At 57.5% G+C, this 13,359-nt stretch overlaps 1 protein-coding gene across 3 annotated transcripts in view; it reads left to right on the top strand.

Moving 5' to 3' along the window:
• The first annotated feature begins 463 nt into the window (after nt 1–463).
• Nucleotides 464–13,359, top strand: part of QSOX1 (quiescin sulfhydryl oxidase 1) — a 38,187-nt gene continuing 25,291 nt past the window's right edge. Inside the window, exons 1-3 of one of the 3 annotated variants that reach the window (XM_059674563.1) lie at nt 688–825; nt 4,707–4,827; nt 9,525–9,625. Coding sequence is in view for 2 of the 3 variants with exons in the window: in XM_059674562.1 (XP_059530545.1) it covers nt 555–825; nt 9,525–9,625 (372 nt within the window). In the remaining variant the exon portion in view is untranslated. Of the gene's footprint in view, nt 826–4,706; nt 4,828–9,524; nt 9,626–13,359 lie in introns of all 3 variants that reach the window. The other 2 variants (XM_059674562.1, XM_059674564.1) reach the window with 2 other exon arrangements.

Raw genomic sequence — 13,359 nt, 5'->3', positions numbered from 1 at the left:
GAACCTGGGACCTTTCAGTCCGTAGGCAGACGCTCTATCCACTGAACCAAACCGGTTTCGGCCTCTCCCACCTGTTTTTAATTTACTACGTCTGATCGCTTATTCCAACTCATTTTCGGTTGGATACAGGGCCTGTGAGAAGCCAAACGACCTCCCCAAGTCCCTAGCAGCTGCGCGGACGCCCCACTCCTTCCATTTGGGGGGGGATAGGGGCTCCAGGGCCTGGGCTGCGCTCCCCGCTTCCTTGGATCCAAGGCGGGACGGGGCTAGCGCGCCTCCGAGGCTTCGGTAAACCGCGAAGGGGGCGCTCGCGGTCCAGACTGGGCTCAGGCACGTGGGTGCGTAGGTCCCGCCCCGCCCCGCCCGCTCTCCCGCCCACTGGCCGCGGGAGGGGCAGGGCGACGAAGCGCGGGGCCGGAGCGGCGGGGGCGTGGCCGGGAGGCGGGGGCGGGGCCAAGTAGCTCCTCCCACGGGACGGAGGCAGGAGGTGCGGCGGCGCCAACCAGCACCAACTCATCCGAAACTTGCGCGCAGTGGCGGGCGCAGCGCGGAGGATGGGTTGGTGCGGCCGCGGCTCGGGGCCGCCGCCGTCGCTGCTGCTGCTGCTGCTGCTGCTGGTGCTGCCGGCGGTGCCCGGCGCTGGCGCGGCCCCGCGCTCGGCGCTCTACGCGCCGTCCGACCCGCTGACGCTGCTGCAGGCGGACTCGGTGCACGGCGCCCTGCAGGACTCCCGCAGCGCCTGGGCCGTGGAGTTCTTTGCCTCCTGGTGCGGCCACTGCATTGCCTTCGCCCCAACGTGGAAGGCGCTGGCCAACGACGTCAAAGGTGAGAAGCCGGGGCCGGAGGGAAGGCCCGCACCCGAGGCGCCGCCGGGCCGACGCTCCCCACCCACCTGCCCCGCCGAGGGCCCTCCCCCTCGACCCGCTTCCCCTGGCCCGGCACCTCCGCCCACCTCTTCCTCTCCGCCCCTCCCACTTCCCCCGTTTCACATCCCCCCACTCCCTGGTTGCGCCCTCCCTTCTCTGTCCTCCCCTGGCCCCTGTCTGAGCTTCTCTCCGTCCCCCCCAACCTCGCGGCCTGGGCCCCCCGACCGGCCCTGCTTCCCCGTCCGCCCCTTCCCGCTGACTGCCCCATCCCTGCGGCGGGGTCTCCTTTGTTCCTTCCCGGCTGACACCTTAGGGCTTCCTCCGGGCCAGCCCGTGGCAGTCAGTTCCCGTCCTCTTCTTGCGCAGGCAGCCCGTCGCCTGCCCGCCCGGTTCCCCAGCTGCTGTGGGTCGGTGCTGGGAGAACAGGCGTTGACACTCACTCGGCCCCCCTCCCTCTTGGCCCCCCTCATGGGGGGTTGACCCAGCTGGTACGCGGACGTCCCTTCTCAGCGTTACCTTTGAGGCCGTTTCCCTGTGCCCGTTCCAGGCCTGCTGCCTCCAGCTCTTCAGCTCCTGGGCCACCTCCTGCTCTCTTCCCCGGTCCAGGCACCCTCTCACGCCCTTCTGCTTTACCCCCGTGAGCCCAGAGGCCGGACTGAAGGCAGCGGGTTAGCGTGTGTCTGGCCCTTGCTCCACTCTAACCGTATTGCTTTGATTCGAAAAGCCCCATCCATTGTGGGAAACCCCATTCATTTACTAACAGCCCGAGGGGTAGAGCGAAAAGAAGGCCCCTATGTATGTGTAGGGAGTGAAAGGTGTGCTCTGCTGTAGAAATGTTAACATTTTTGAAAACTGAAGACTCAGAGCCGAGGGAATACGGTGAGAATAATAGTAATTCATATTTACTGAGTGCTGAGTACACGTCGGACATCTTCCTAAGCGCTTGCCAGACATTATCTCCCAGTTTCCACAGTTTAAAGGCCGCTGTGGCGTCACACATCTGCCTAGCCGATGGTATTTGGGGGGCAGGAGTGGCTTGGTGGTAGTGATTTGCTTCTGATTTGCTGCCTCTGAATAGAGCTACTTCCTGACTGTGAGGCTAGGGCCTAGCAGGGCTCCTCATCATGGATGGTCATTGAATGAGGACTGTGGGCATCTTAAGAAACAGGCCTCTTTCTTGGAAAGAGGAGAATTGGAACTACTGTTCCCCTGCTGTGCCCTTGGTATTTTTTTTTAATATACACTCAGTTGTTGGTGGTCGAATAGCTCTTTTGGAGGTGGTTTTCAAACTCAGACCGCCTCTTCCATGAGTAGCTTGGACAGTGGTTCCCGAAGAAACCATATGGTCGAGGGAAGTTATTTCTAAACGAAACCGATAAACCATTTTCCCTCCAGTTTACACGTAGACACTTGTCTGCATGCCTCTCTGGTCCCATCACCTGAATGTGCTATTTCTCAGCGGCTCTTCACACTGTTTCAGTGATGTCAGCGCATCTGATTAGGAGGCAGGAAGAATGTTGACCGTGGAATTGGAACCCATTAGGGGTGTAGGGGACTTTGTGGGCCTGAACATCGTAAAAACCCCGAGATCAGTTTCCACTTTGAGGCCATAGGTCCTTAGCGGCCGCAGATGGACTCAACCTAGAAGAGTCTCGTATCCTGAGGAGTCTCGTATCCTGAGGAGTCTCATATCCTGAGAGGCTTAACTTCCAGCTGACTCAGGTGTTTGGCCTCTTGCAACCCAGACTTTTCCAGTGGATTGCACAGCAGGTACTGACCCAACCTACTTCTGGATCAGGGTTGCCACTTCCAAAGGGGGTCTGTTCCCCAGTTCATGGAATGACAGTCCCTAAAAAAAGGGGGGGGGGCAAAAGCAAAATGTAACATCAGAAAGGAAAATGGGAGCATTGAAGTCTGTAGAGGTGAGAGATGTCGGTAGACAGTGGGTGTCCTGTGAGTGGTGGGAGTGAGGCAGCCCCCTAAGCAAGATCACGTCAGGAAGGTCACTGGCCGCCTGCAATGGTGGAGAAGGCCCCCCTCCAAGCCAGCAGCGTGTTTCCTGGTGAGGCCCTGCCGAGAAGCCAGGTTGCTCTCCCCTCATCTTTGTCCTGAGGTTCCTTGCGAAAGTTTGGTTGTGGGCCAGCAAAGGGCTGCTCTCACACCACCCTGGGCCACGGGAGGGTGGCCCCGGGCCTCTGCCCCTGCGCATGGTGTGTGTATCTAGGGGTAGGAGCAGCAAGACTATGGAAGGTTGTGGGGGGAGAGAAGAATTTTGCAACCCTGTCCAGCTGGCCTCAGGCATTTAATCTGACTGGCTAGGGCTCATTTCTTCAGGGACTTGTGGGGTAGGTTCTCTGGGGCAGTGGTTGCCAAGGGGCAGAGCACTGAGGCCCTGGCTCACCTCTTTCTAGTCCCGAGCATCTCTTCTTTGCCTGACGTATGTTTGGGAAATTGATTGTGTTATTTTAGACCTTCCTTACTCTTCACCGGCTAATCAGTCAGCAAATATTTGTTGAGTGACCTCTGTGTACAAAGCATAGTTTGCATGGCATTTGCGGGAAATGAGCTACACACGGCAGGATAACTGGCACCAGGAAAAAGCGGTGTTTGAAAAGGGCCAACAGCTGCTCCGTCGTTTCTTTTTCCTTTTCTTTTTTATTTTTATTTTATTTTATTTTTTTTACTTTTTTTTTTATTGCTTAAAGTATTACAAAGAGTATTACATATGTCTCCTTTTTTCCCCCCGCCCTTGACAATCTCCTTTTCTTTTTAAAAGATTTTTAAAATTCTTATCTGAGGACATGGTTTCCTTTTATTTTTATTTATTTATTTTTATAAGTATTTAACTTTTAATGTAGGTAACATTTTCACAGCAAATTCAACTAACATGACATTGGATACTTGTCAATAACCTTTTGAACAATAAGGAAAAATTAATTATTATCAAAATAATGTGTAAAATTCAAGTGAATTAAATGCCACAACTTAAAAAATTTTTACTTCAGAATCTGATATTCTAATTGTTTTAAACAAACAGTATTTTGGACTACTTAATGAAATAAGAAGATAATTTTTCTTTCTCTCTCTTTTTTTTTCTGAGTTAGGGTGGGCTCTAGACCCAGTGCTAGTATCTTTTTTTCTCTCTTTCTTTCTTTGTTGATTAAGGTATTACATATGTGTCCTTATCCCCCCATTCCCCCACCCCTATCTCCCCACTCATGCCCTCACCCCCCTGTTGTCTGTATCTGTTATGGTTTCTGTTTGTTTCTTTTTTATTGGTTTTAGAGAGAGAGGGAAGGAGAGAGAGAGAGGGAGAAACATCGATTGGTGGCTTCCTGTACATACCCTGACTGGAGATCAAACCTGTAACCCGGGTATGTGTCCTGACTGGGAATTGAACCTGCCACCCTTCAGTGCACAGGACGATGCTCCAACCAACTGAGCCATACCGGCGAGGGCAGTGAGTCATTTCTGGTTGCAGGAATTCAGGGAAGGGGAAAGTCACAGGAGGCTATCTGGTCACCAAAGGCCTTCATTCAGGCAGTTAGGAATTACACCCTCCCCTAATGCCAGGCACTTTGCTAAGGGCCTCTACCGGCCGCTCTTCTGTATAATCTTTATGAGATCTACCTGAGCAATAGATGCTGTCTTTTATCATAGATGCTAGAGGAGGTCCTTGAGCCCAGCCCTTTCTGACTTTGCCGAGCCTGGGCCAGTGGAGAGGTGTGGGGAGGAGGAAGGAAGTACCAGGTGGGACCCGGCTGTGCAGGGTTGTGGAGATGAGACACGGATGTCTGAGTGGTGGTGAGCAGCGTTGGTTTGCCTCCCTTTCTCTTCCAGGGCACAGACCAGCCCTCCTCCACCTACCCCTGCGATGCCTAGGCAGAGCCTGGCCCGGGGCTGGAGCCCACTGGACACTCATGCAGGCCAGTGGCATGAGCCTCACAGGACTCAGGGGAATGTGAGTGACCGCGCCTTCGGCTGGTTCTGTGGTTCCTCCTGACTCAGGCCTGGGGCGGCAGCCAGGTGTGAGGGGCAGGGAAGGTATTTTGTTCATCTCGTGACCTCACTGCCCATAAGCCTGGGAAGGAAGGGACGAGGTGGTGACCTCATAGGACTGGCTGACTCCCTGTGTCAGGACAATTCCTAGACACTTCGGTGGGGCTCTCGTTCTGACCACTGGACCTGGCTGGCTCTTGGTGGCCTGGCCTCTGCCTCAGTAGAGACCCAGGCTTGCTTACCACCCACAGGCCTCACAGCCATGTTTCTCGCCTTGTGTTTGCCATGTAGCATCTACACGGTCATCAGAGCCAGAAGGGACATGAGAAAACACCAACCTGGGCCCTCATTTGACCCACAAGGAAACGGAGGCCCAGAGAGGACATGTGTGGGGCTCATCGCCTCTTCGGCCAGTTAGAGCTCTAAGCGAGTCTGGTGACTCTGGGTCCAGTGCCCCTTCCTGGACTTGTGAGCGGGGCGGGGGCATTGCGTGGGACCTCAGAAGTAGCCCATCATCCCCTTACCACAGCGTGGCCCTTCAGCCACCACCCCAAGTCCAGGTCACAGCTGTCTAGGGCACGCCCGCCTCCCCACACATCCCCGCTGCATTGGCTCATTTGCTCTCTTGCTCGTAGAGAACTTGCTTTGCCAGCGCAGTAATCGCACTGGGAGGTTTTTCCTCCCCAGAGCAGGGCTGGACTGCTGCTGCTGATCTTGTGGTGTTAGGCCTGCAGGTGATGGTATTTAAGTCACCTGCCACTTTAAAAAGGCTCTCTCACCGGTTCCGTTCCGTGACAGCGGTGCCCTTTGCTTTACGTGGCGCACCCAGATGAGGTCCTCTCCACTCCTGCGCTGTTACTAGAGTGATGCACAGTCAGGCCACGGTGATTCGTGCAGACCAGATCTGTATGTCATTATGGCTCATTAAGGTATTGACATTGATATTCCTGAGAAACATTCCCCAGCCAGGACTCTCCCAGCACCTGACCGGCCCCAGCCTCCCCCTCTCCCTCCCCCTGGGTCTGGGGCAGGTAAGATGAGGCCCTGGTTCCATTTCTTGGAGGTTCCATTTCTTGGAGGTACAGGGAATCAGGCTTAAAGGGAAGGAGGCAAAGACTGCCCAGGAGCAAGGGGCTGGGAACTCCCAGGCATCCCCGGTCCTTACCACCAACCCCACCCTCCTGGAGCCTCCTGGTAGGGAAGCCAACAGAGCAGCTCTCTGTTCGGTCCTGGGCCCTCGAGACCAGCAGAGGGGCTCACTTTCTGGGTTCACATCCCAGATTCACCGTTGATTGGTTGTGTGCCTCGGACATGGCATCTAATCTCTGTTTCACAGTCCAGGAAAGCAGGCCTCAAGATAAGCACCTTACTTTCCTCAAAGGGTAGTTAGGACCATTAAACTCGATCAATAAGGCCCATGGTAAACCCTCAGGCACATAATATCATTCTCATCCAAGTAAGAGCTGAGTCTGTGATATTGACCATGTGAGCTACAGAGACTGGTGTGGAACCGGAAGACAAAGCTAGTTCTACTCTTCCCTCTCTCCTGGAAGAGTGAGCAAACTGAAAATACAGAGGTAGCGTCCTGACCCCGGTGAGGCGGCCTGGGAGCCCCGGGCGGCTGGAGGCCTCTCAGTCCCTGTCCTTGCTTGTAAAGTGGGGCCATGACAGCACCTCGAGTGGCGGGGGTGGAGTGGGACCACCTGGGTGTCCCCTGGGTGCTCACTGAACGCTCCCTTTCTCTTCTCTTCTCTCCCCTCCCCATCCCTTCAGAGTCTTTCTGCCCCAGGGGGCAGCGGGCACTGACCCCAGCCCGAGGGATGGTGACTTGCGTTCTTGGAGGGGAGCAGGGCAGTCGAGGCCTGTGGTCCTCGGTCACCCTGCCCAGCCCTCCCCGGTGGAAGGATGCGAAATTGCCTCTCAGCTCTGCCCTTATGTTTAATTGACTTGCTGACTCTCTTGAAACAGCCAGGCCTCTTGTGGGTCTCCCCGTACAAGGCGAACAGAGCCTTAGATACAGAACAGAAGGAGCCAGGCCTCTTGTCTGCCAGGTGGCCATGGAGGTGACCACCCTCCCGGGGCCCCACAGAATACAAGCCTGGGTGCTCTTCCCTGTGACCCAGGGCAAAACCCTGTGCCTGGGCCGCTCTTCCTCCTGCATTTGCAGGTGACTGGTGTTAACCTCACCCCCTCCCTGGACCTGGGGATACACTGAGCCTGAGAGCAGATGCTCCTGCACAGGGCAGCTGGGAGCCATTCCTGGCCTCGGGCGACTGAATAACCAGTCAGCCATCCCTAAGCACCTACTGTGTGCTAGGCAGTGAGGATGAAAAAATGAAAAGACATTTGGGGATGGACAGGCTTGTGAGCATGTGGTAGAAACACAAGCAGAGCCTTGGTCCTGTAGGGCAGCTCTTCCTGGGGGGCCGAGTGCTCCCGACAAATGGAAGAAAAGCTCAGCCTTTGGGGGAAGTGGAAAGAGGGGGCTGGGTGGGCAGGGACACGTGGAGAACGGCCTTGGGGCTGTAGGTTTCCTTCTAAAGGCAATCGGAGAATCCCACCGGAGAATCCTGAGTAGAGAGTGGCATAACCACATGGACAGGTAGAAAGGCTTGCTTGGTGGCTGGTGGGCTGGTGAGAGCAGTTTCTGGAGAGGGGCTGCCCTGAGAAACGCACTAGACAGGGAGGGTGGGTTAGTGGTGAGGCGAGTAAAGAATGTAGGATGGGGAGGAGATGAGGAGAGACTTGGGAGGGAGGGAGGACGGGATTCGGAGTCTGGCTGGGGTTCCTGGATCTGTGTGGCGGACTGCCCGACTCTGCCCCATCCAGTGGTGCCAACACCCGGGGGGTAGAGTGTCTGGGAGTGCCGGAGAGATGCTGCCCTGAGCACGGCCAGTTTGTGCAGGCTGCTCGGCAATTGATTTAAAGCCAAAGGGTGCACACCAGCTTGCAGACATTTGGATAAACGCAAACTGCCGCCCTCGTGCCAGGGGAGCCGAGAGAGCGCCCCAAAAGAGCAGTGGGGGTTGTGGAAGTGGCATGGCCGGATGTGGCCCACCCGTCTCTGCTAAACACTAAGCACGATCCCTCTTTCCCCTCCACCCCCGCTCACTGCCTCCCGCCAGGATTCCAGAAGCTTCAGTGCCAAGAGTGATTGCCAGGCAAGAAAGGAAGAGGGAGAGGAGGGACCGGGAGGGAGAGGGTGTTGTTGCAGGCCTGCCTCCAGGTCCCGGGCCCTCCCTCCTGTCCCCGCAAGAAGGACCAGCTTAGGTGCTACCAGTCTTCCCTTTGAGGGATGGGTCAGGGTTGTCAGGGAGGAGTCCTGCCTCATCCTGCGTCTGGTCTGTCTGTCTCGTGGAAGTGAGGCTAACGCTCCTCCCTTAGGCATAACATGTTCCTGGGAGTGCTGATGCCTTCTGAAATAGCTTTTTCAGACATCGTAAGGGACGGGTTCGGGGTGAGGTAAGAGATCCTGGCACAGCCATGATTCTCAGGGGTGTTATTCGGACATTAATGGGTACTAGGCGACCCCTCCACCCCCCACCCCACCTTGTACTCCAGGAGGGGTAGGGTCCTGTGGGGAGCACACGTGGCACCAGGCAGCTTCCTCCTTCTGCCCAGGGGGCTGTGGGAGTCAGCCCCCCCGGCCCCCCCCGCAAGCGCTCCCAGGACCCCTGTGCCTCTTCTCCAGCCATCTGGTCTCCCTCAGAGGGTCCCAACCCACTGCTTCTCGTGTTGCTCGCTCAGTTCCATCAGCTGGACTGGCTGTCGAGGTTCCACTCAGTTTCCACCTCTCCTGCCAGGCCCATGCTTAGTCCCCAGGGCAGGTCCTCCTGTGCCCAAACTCCTTTAGGATCTAACAGATGGCACGGCATGGCACAGCCCGTCGCCACCTCGTCCTTCCTGTGGCTTCACATGGCTCTTGCCTTCCAGCGGAGCAGCCTCGTAGTAACGGGGAGCTTTGGTGGGTGTTTAAGGGGCACCTTGACCTTGATCGGAGCTCTGGAGGCCTGCCTGGCAGATGAGTTTGTTTTCTGTTTCCCAGATCCTGGGCTGTGGCCCAGGACGATGCCATCATTCTCTCTGCCAGTAAGTTACGAGGATTTGCAGCCTGGGGCCTGATGCTGGGCAGCTGTTAAACTCCTTCCGGACTCCGACCTCAGGGCTCTTTCCCCGTGGTTCCTAGATTCCCTGTGCCTCCCCCTTCCTCCCTGGACTTCCTGCCTCCCTCTCTGGCTGGGGAGCCGGTCCCCAGCACCTTGCGTCCCACCCACCCGAGCTGGGCTGAGTGCCAGTTCCTCTGGTCAAAAAACGTCTCCGAGGGTCCCCTGGGAAATTTCAAACTTCCTGAGGCATGTTCTCCGCCCTTCTGGAACTGTTCCTCCGTAGAGGGCTTTTCCCTGCGAGGCCATCTCCCTTCAGCCCCCTCCCCCAGTTAGGGGGAACACAGATGCCATCACAAGACAGCATTGCTTGTGCTGCTTAACTGACACACAAGCTAAATGCATCACCTGACTGTATCAGAGGGTCTTTTCTGAGGAAGGGGGGCCTTTCTCTTAAGGGCTTTGGGGGTTGGTGGGGGTGGGGTGTTGCACGGGGGAGGTGAGCAGGCAGAGGTGCCAGCCCCTCTTCCTTCTCTGGCTGTTTCTGTCCTTGCAGACTGGAGGCCGGCGCTGAACCTCGCTGCCCTGGACTGTGCTGACGAGACCAACAGCGCAGTCTGCAGAGACTTCAACATCCCCGGCTTCCCGACCGTGAGGGTGCGTGATGGGGAGCGGGGAGCGGGCCTGGGGGCCGGGTGGGGGTAGGGGTGTGGGGGGGGAGCGGCTGCCAGCTCAGCTTCTCTGATGCTCCTGGTCTGTTTAAATCCCAGCCACCGCCGAGACACCGTAAAAGGCAGAAAGGGATGTGAGTTAGGAGGCAGAAAAGAAAGAGGTTCACGCAGTCTGGCAAGTCCCCTTTATAAGGGAAGGGGGCTGTGTGGGGGGCGTGGGGGTGGGCAGATTTCGGCTGTGAAGACATTACCACCCCCTGGGCTGGTGAGAGCTCCCAGCCCCCAGGCGCCTCCTCCCAGTTTCTCTCCCTCCTCACCACCTAGCTTTGGAGGTCTGATCTAACCCTAGAAAACCAGGGTTCAGGCGCTGACTTGTCCGTGGCAGGGTCAGACTCAGGTGGCCCAATGGTCCCCCAGAGACATGGGCAAGCCTCATCTTCATCAGACAAGTGCCTTGAACCCCAATAGCTTGGAAGTGACTTGTCAGGGAGCCTCACCCCACGGTCACAATGCCAGAATGCCTTGGGTGGCAGGGATCTCCATCACGTCACAGGAGGCTGGTGGCACACCCAGCACTGTCACCACAGCTCTGGCTCAGAGTAGCCAAGGCCTTGCCTACCAGCCAGCCACTAACGTCTGAACACCGTCCAGGGCTCTCATCGGGAGGCCTGAGAGCCCAGAGCAGCAAGGCTGTCAGATCTACCTAGCACCCTCCCCAGGGCGCAGGCCGAGGCTGGAACCGAACCTCTGTCTCTCTAGCTCCAGCTCTAAATAGTCAGCCTTCTCCCACCGCAACGGCATCTAGAACAGCAGTTTCCTCTAAAGCCACTAACAATCACCACAAAAGGCCTCTGGCCCCGGAACCAGCTATCTCTGCGCTCGGGCTTCTCCTTCCCAGCAGAACCGGGAGCCACAGCTCAGCCTAATTACTCCGTTCATCTGGGAAGCCAGGCCCAGGCTCCAGCCATGTCCAGCTCGGACTCCATGCGACCTCTCTGTTCCCCAGGGTTCAGGGTTTCCACGGCCATGGAGCTCCCTTCGCGCTGCTGTGACCACTTAGGGCCAAGGCCGAGCCCCTGGTCACTGAGGCCAGGCTGGTCCGGGGAACAGCGTGGTGAGCCAGCAGCTCCGGCCCTGTCATTTAGAGGTGGCAGCAGAGAGATTGTTCGTAAATCATCCCTTTCCAGTTAAAAGACCTCCCTGGCAGGGCCATGCCCTCTCCTTGGCCCCAAGATATATAACTGAAAATAGTGAAAATTGTTCCCAGGGAGAGGACGGGCCACTCTGTTCCCTGCTGAGCCAGGGTGAGCAGCTCTGTGGGAGCTGTGGGAGCCAGCGAGGCAGCAGGGAGTCCTCCCGGGATGGGGGGGTGGGGCCTCGGCACAGGGAAAGGGCCTGGCCTTGGCACCGTGGCCAGGTCAAGACACCCTGTGGGGGTTCTGTGCGGCCTGGCACGTGGGCTTTCTGTTTCTGCCTGGGAGAGGCTGGGCTCAGTGGGTGTGAAGGAGGCGGCCAGGCAGCCAGGACGTCTAACAGCTCCTCGATGCCTACCCAGGTCACGCAGCACACGCAGCACACGCAGCACACGCAGCCCGAATGCCTCGAGTGATGAATCATCCCCTTAACCGCCCAGCTGGCTGTGCCAGCCAAGGCCCTGACCTTCCCCTGCCTCCACGCGGGCAGCACCTGGGTGGCCAGGCCGGTAGTCATGTGCCCATTTCTTAAGAGCCCCGGAGGCAGTGGTGTGACCTCCCTGCCTCTCCCGAGGAGCCCGCAGGTCAGTTTCGGCACGGAGAGCGCTCGGTGCCCCGAGCTTGGGGCTCTAATTCAGGGCGCCCGTGGGTCGAGCTCCTGGCGGTGCCTGCTCTAAGACCCTGAGCAGAGGCGTCCAGACATTGTTTGTGTGACCTGCAGTGAGGGGTGCGCATTAACAGAGTCCCAAAAGGTGGTTTCTGTTATCACAGAAACACGTTTTATGAAACAATATTCTAAGTGCTGTACACACTGATCCTTTCTGTTCCGTATGTTTTTATTTGTTATTGACTTCAAAGAGGAAAGGAGAGGCAGAGAGAGATAGAAGCATCAGTGATGAGAGAGAATCATCAGTTGGCTGTTTCCTGTATGCCCCCCATTGGGGATGGAGCCTGCAACTTGGGCATGTGCCCTGCCCGGGAGTCGAACCGTAGTTCATGGTCGACGCTCAACCACTGAGCCACACTGGCTGGGCTGTTCTGCTTATTTTTTAAAAATACTGTGACTCACTAAATTGACTTTAAAACTGAGGGCTAGTTTGCTTTCAGTGTTTGGAAAACACTACTCCAACGATTCCCGATCTGCAGATTCTTGCCAGTGAGAGCCCGGTGTGCCTGTGGGCAGCGTGTCTTTGTGCCCTAGAAAGAGGGGCAGACCCTAGCGGTCGGCCCGGCTGGCGAACGGCCAGAGATAGCCTGGTTGCCGTGTCTGCTGCCACCTGGGACTGGAGCTGTCCTCAGTCCTACCCTCCAAGGCTGTGAGGGCACCAAGAGAAGGACACGGGTTGAAGAAGGGAAGAGCGAGTTCCTGATGGGATGGGGACAGGCTCACACAAGAGTCCGGCCACCCCCCGTGACAGGTCATTGTCCCATGTGTCATTGCCTCTTTCCTCTGCCTCCTGCCCTTTGTCACCATGAGCAAACCGAGCTTCCACCAGCCCAGCCTGTTTAGCAAACACCTGGCGCTGCCGGGCGGGCCCGCAGACGGGAGCTGGAGCCCAGCTGGAAGAAAACAAAAGTGCTGGGGAGGGCCTGGTTCCCAGCAGGTTCTGGGTGGTGCTTGGCACCTGGAGGCTGGAACTTCGGGGGGGGGGGGGGGGAAGGGCTTTGCCATGGGCTGCAGGGCTGCCCCTCCGTACGTCATGGACCAGGACCCTTTGTGGCCAAAGGCCTGGTGGGATCAAGATGACAGGGACTAGCAGCACCGGGGTGGGAGAGGACAGAAGTCTCCCCTTTGCAAGATTCGAGGAGATAACTGACATGGCTCCATTGCTTACCGTGTGTGACTTGGGAGTGCCCCGGCCACAGGTCTCAGTTTCCCTGTCGGTAAAAGTGGGATGATAATACCTACCTAGTAGGTTGTTGCCGAGTGTGAAATGAGGTCTCCGTGTGAAGGTGCTGGGACACTGGAGTGTTACTTGGTGTTCACGAAACGCTGGTTGTCTTCCGTCCCGTTGGCCCTGGGCCTCGTGGTGGCTCCTCGGTGGGCGCTGCCCTGGAGGCGGTCTGCCCATCAGCAGCTGTTGCGTGAGTGTTTGCCGGTGCACAGCACTGTGCTCACCTTTGTGGGAGAGGCCAGGCATGTGGGCATGGCCAGGAGCCCGAGAGGCCGGACACGAAGGTCCTGCCCGCAGGGACACAGAGCTCACCATCGAGTGGGTGGTCTGTGGGCAGCGAATGCTGGGGCTGTGCTGGCTCACTGAGCTCTTTCCCTCAAGTATCAGAGGGTTTCCTGTGAGGCGGGAGCTCTGCTTGGTGCGGAAGGACGGGTGGGGTCGGGCTAGGAGAGAGGAGTGTGGGCAGGGTGGGAGGGGAGAGCCAAGGCCCGCGTGGGAAGGATGTGGTGTGCTGAGAAGACTGGTCTGGCCGGAGCAGAGGCTCCCGTGCAGGGCTGAGGTCATGCCAGGAAGCGGGGAGCCCAGTCATGGCGGGTCCTTGCATTCAAGGCTGGGAGTGTGGACACCGGGTC

This window comes from Myotis daubentonii, chromosome 18 (genome assembly GCF_963259705.1).
Source record: "Myotis daubentonii chromosome 18, mMyoDau2.1, whole genome shotgun sequence".
Taxonomy (NCBI): Eukaryota; Metazoa; Chordata; class Mammalia; order Chiroptera; family Vespertilionidae; genus Myotis; species Myotis daubentonii.
The sequence above is the reverse complement of the archived record's forward strand: the minus strand, read 5'-3'. Positions and strand labels throughout refer to the sequence as shown.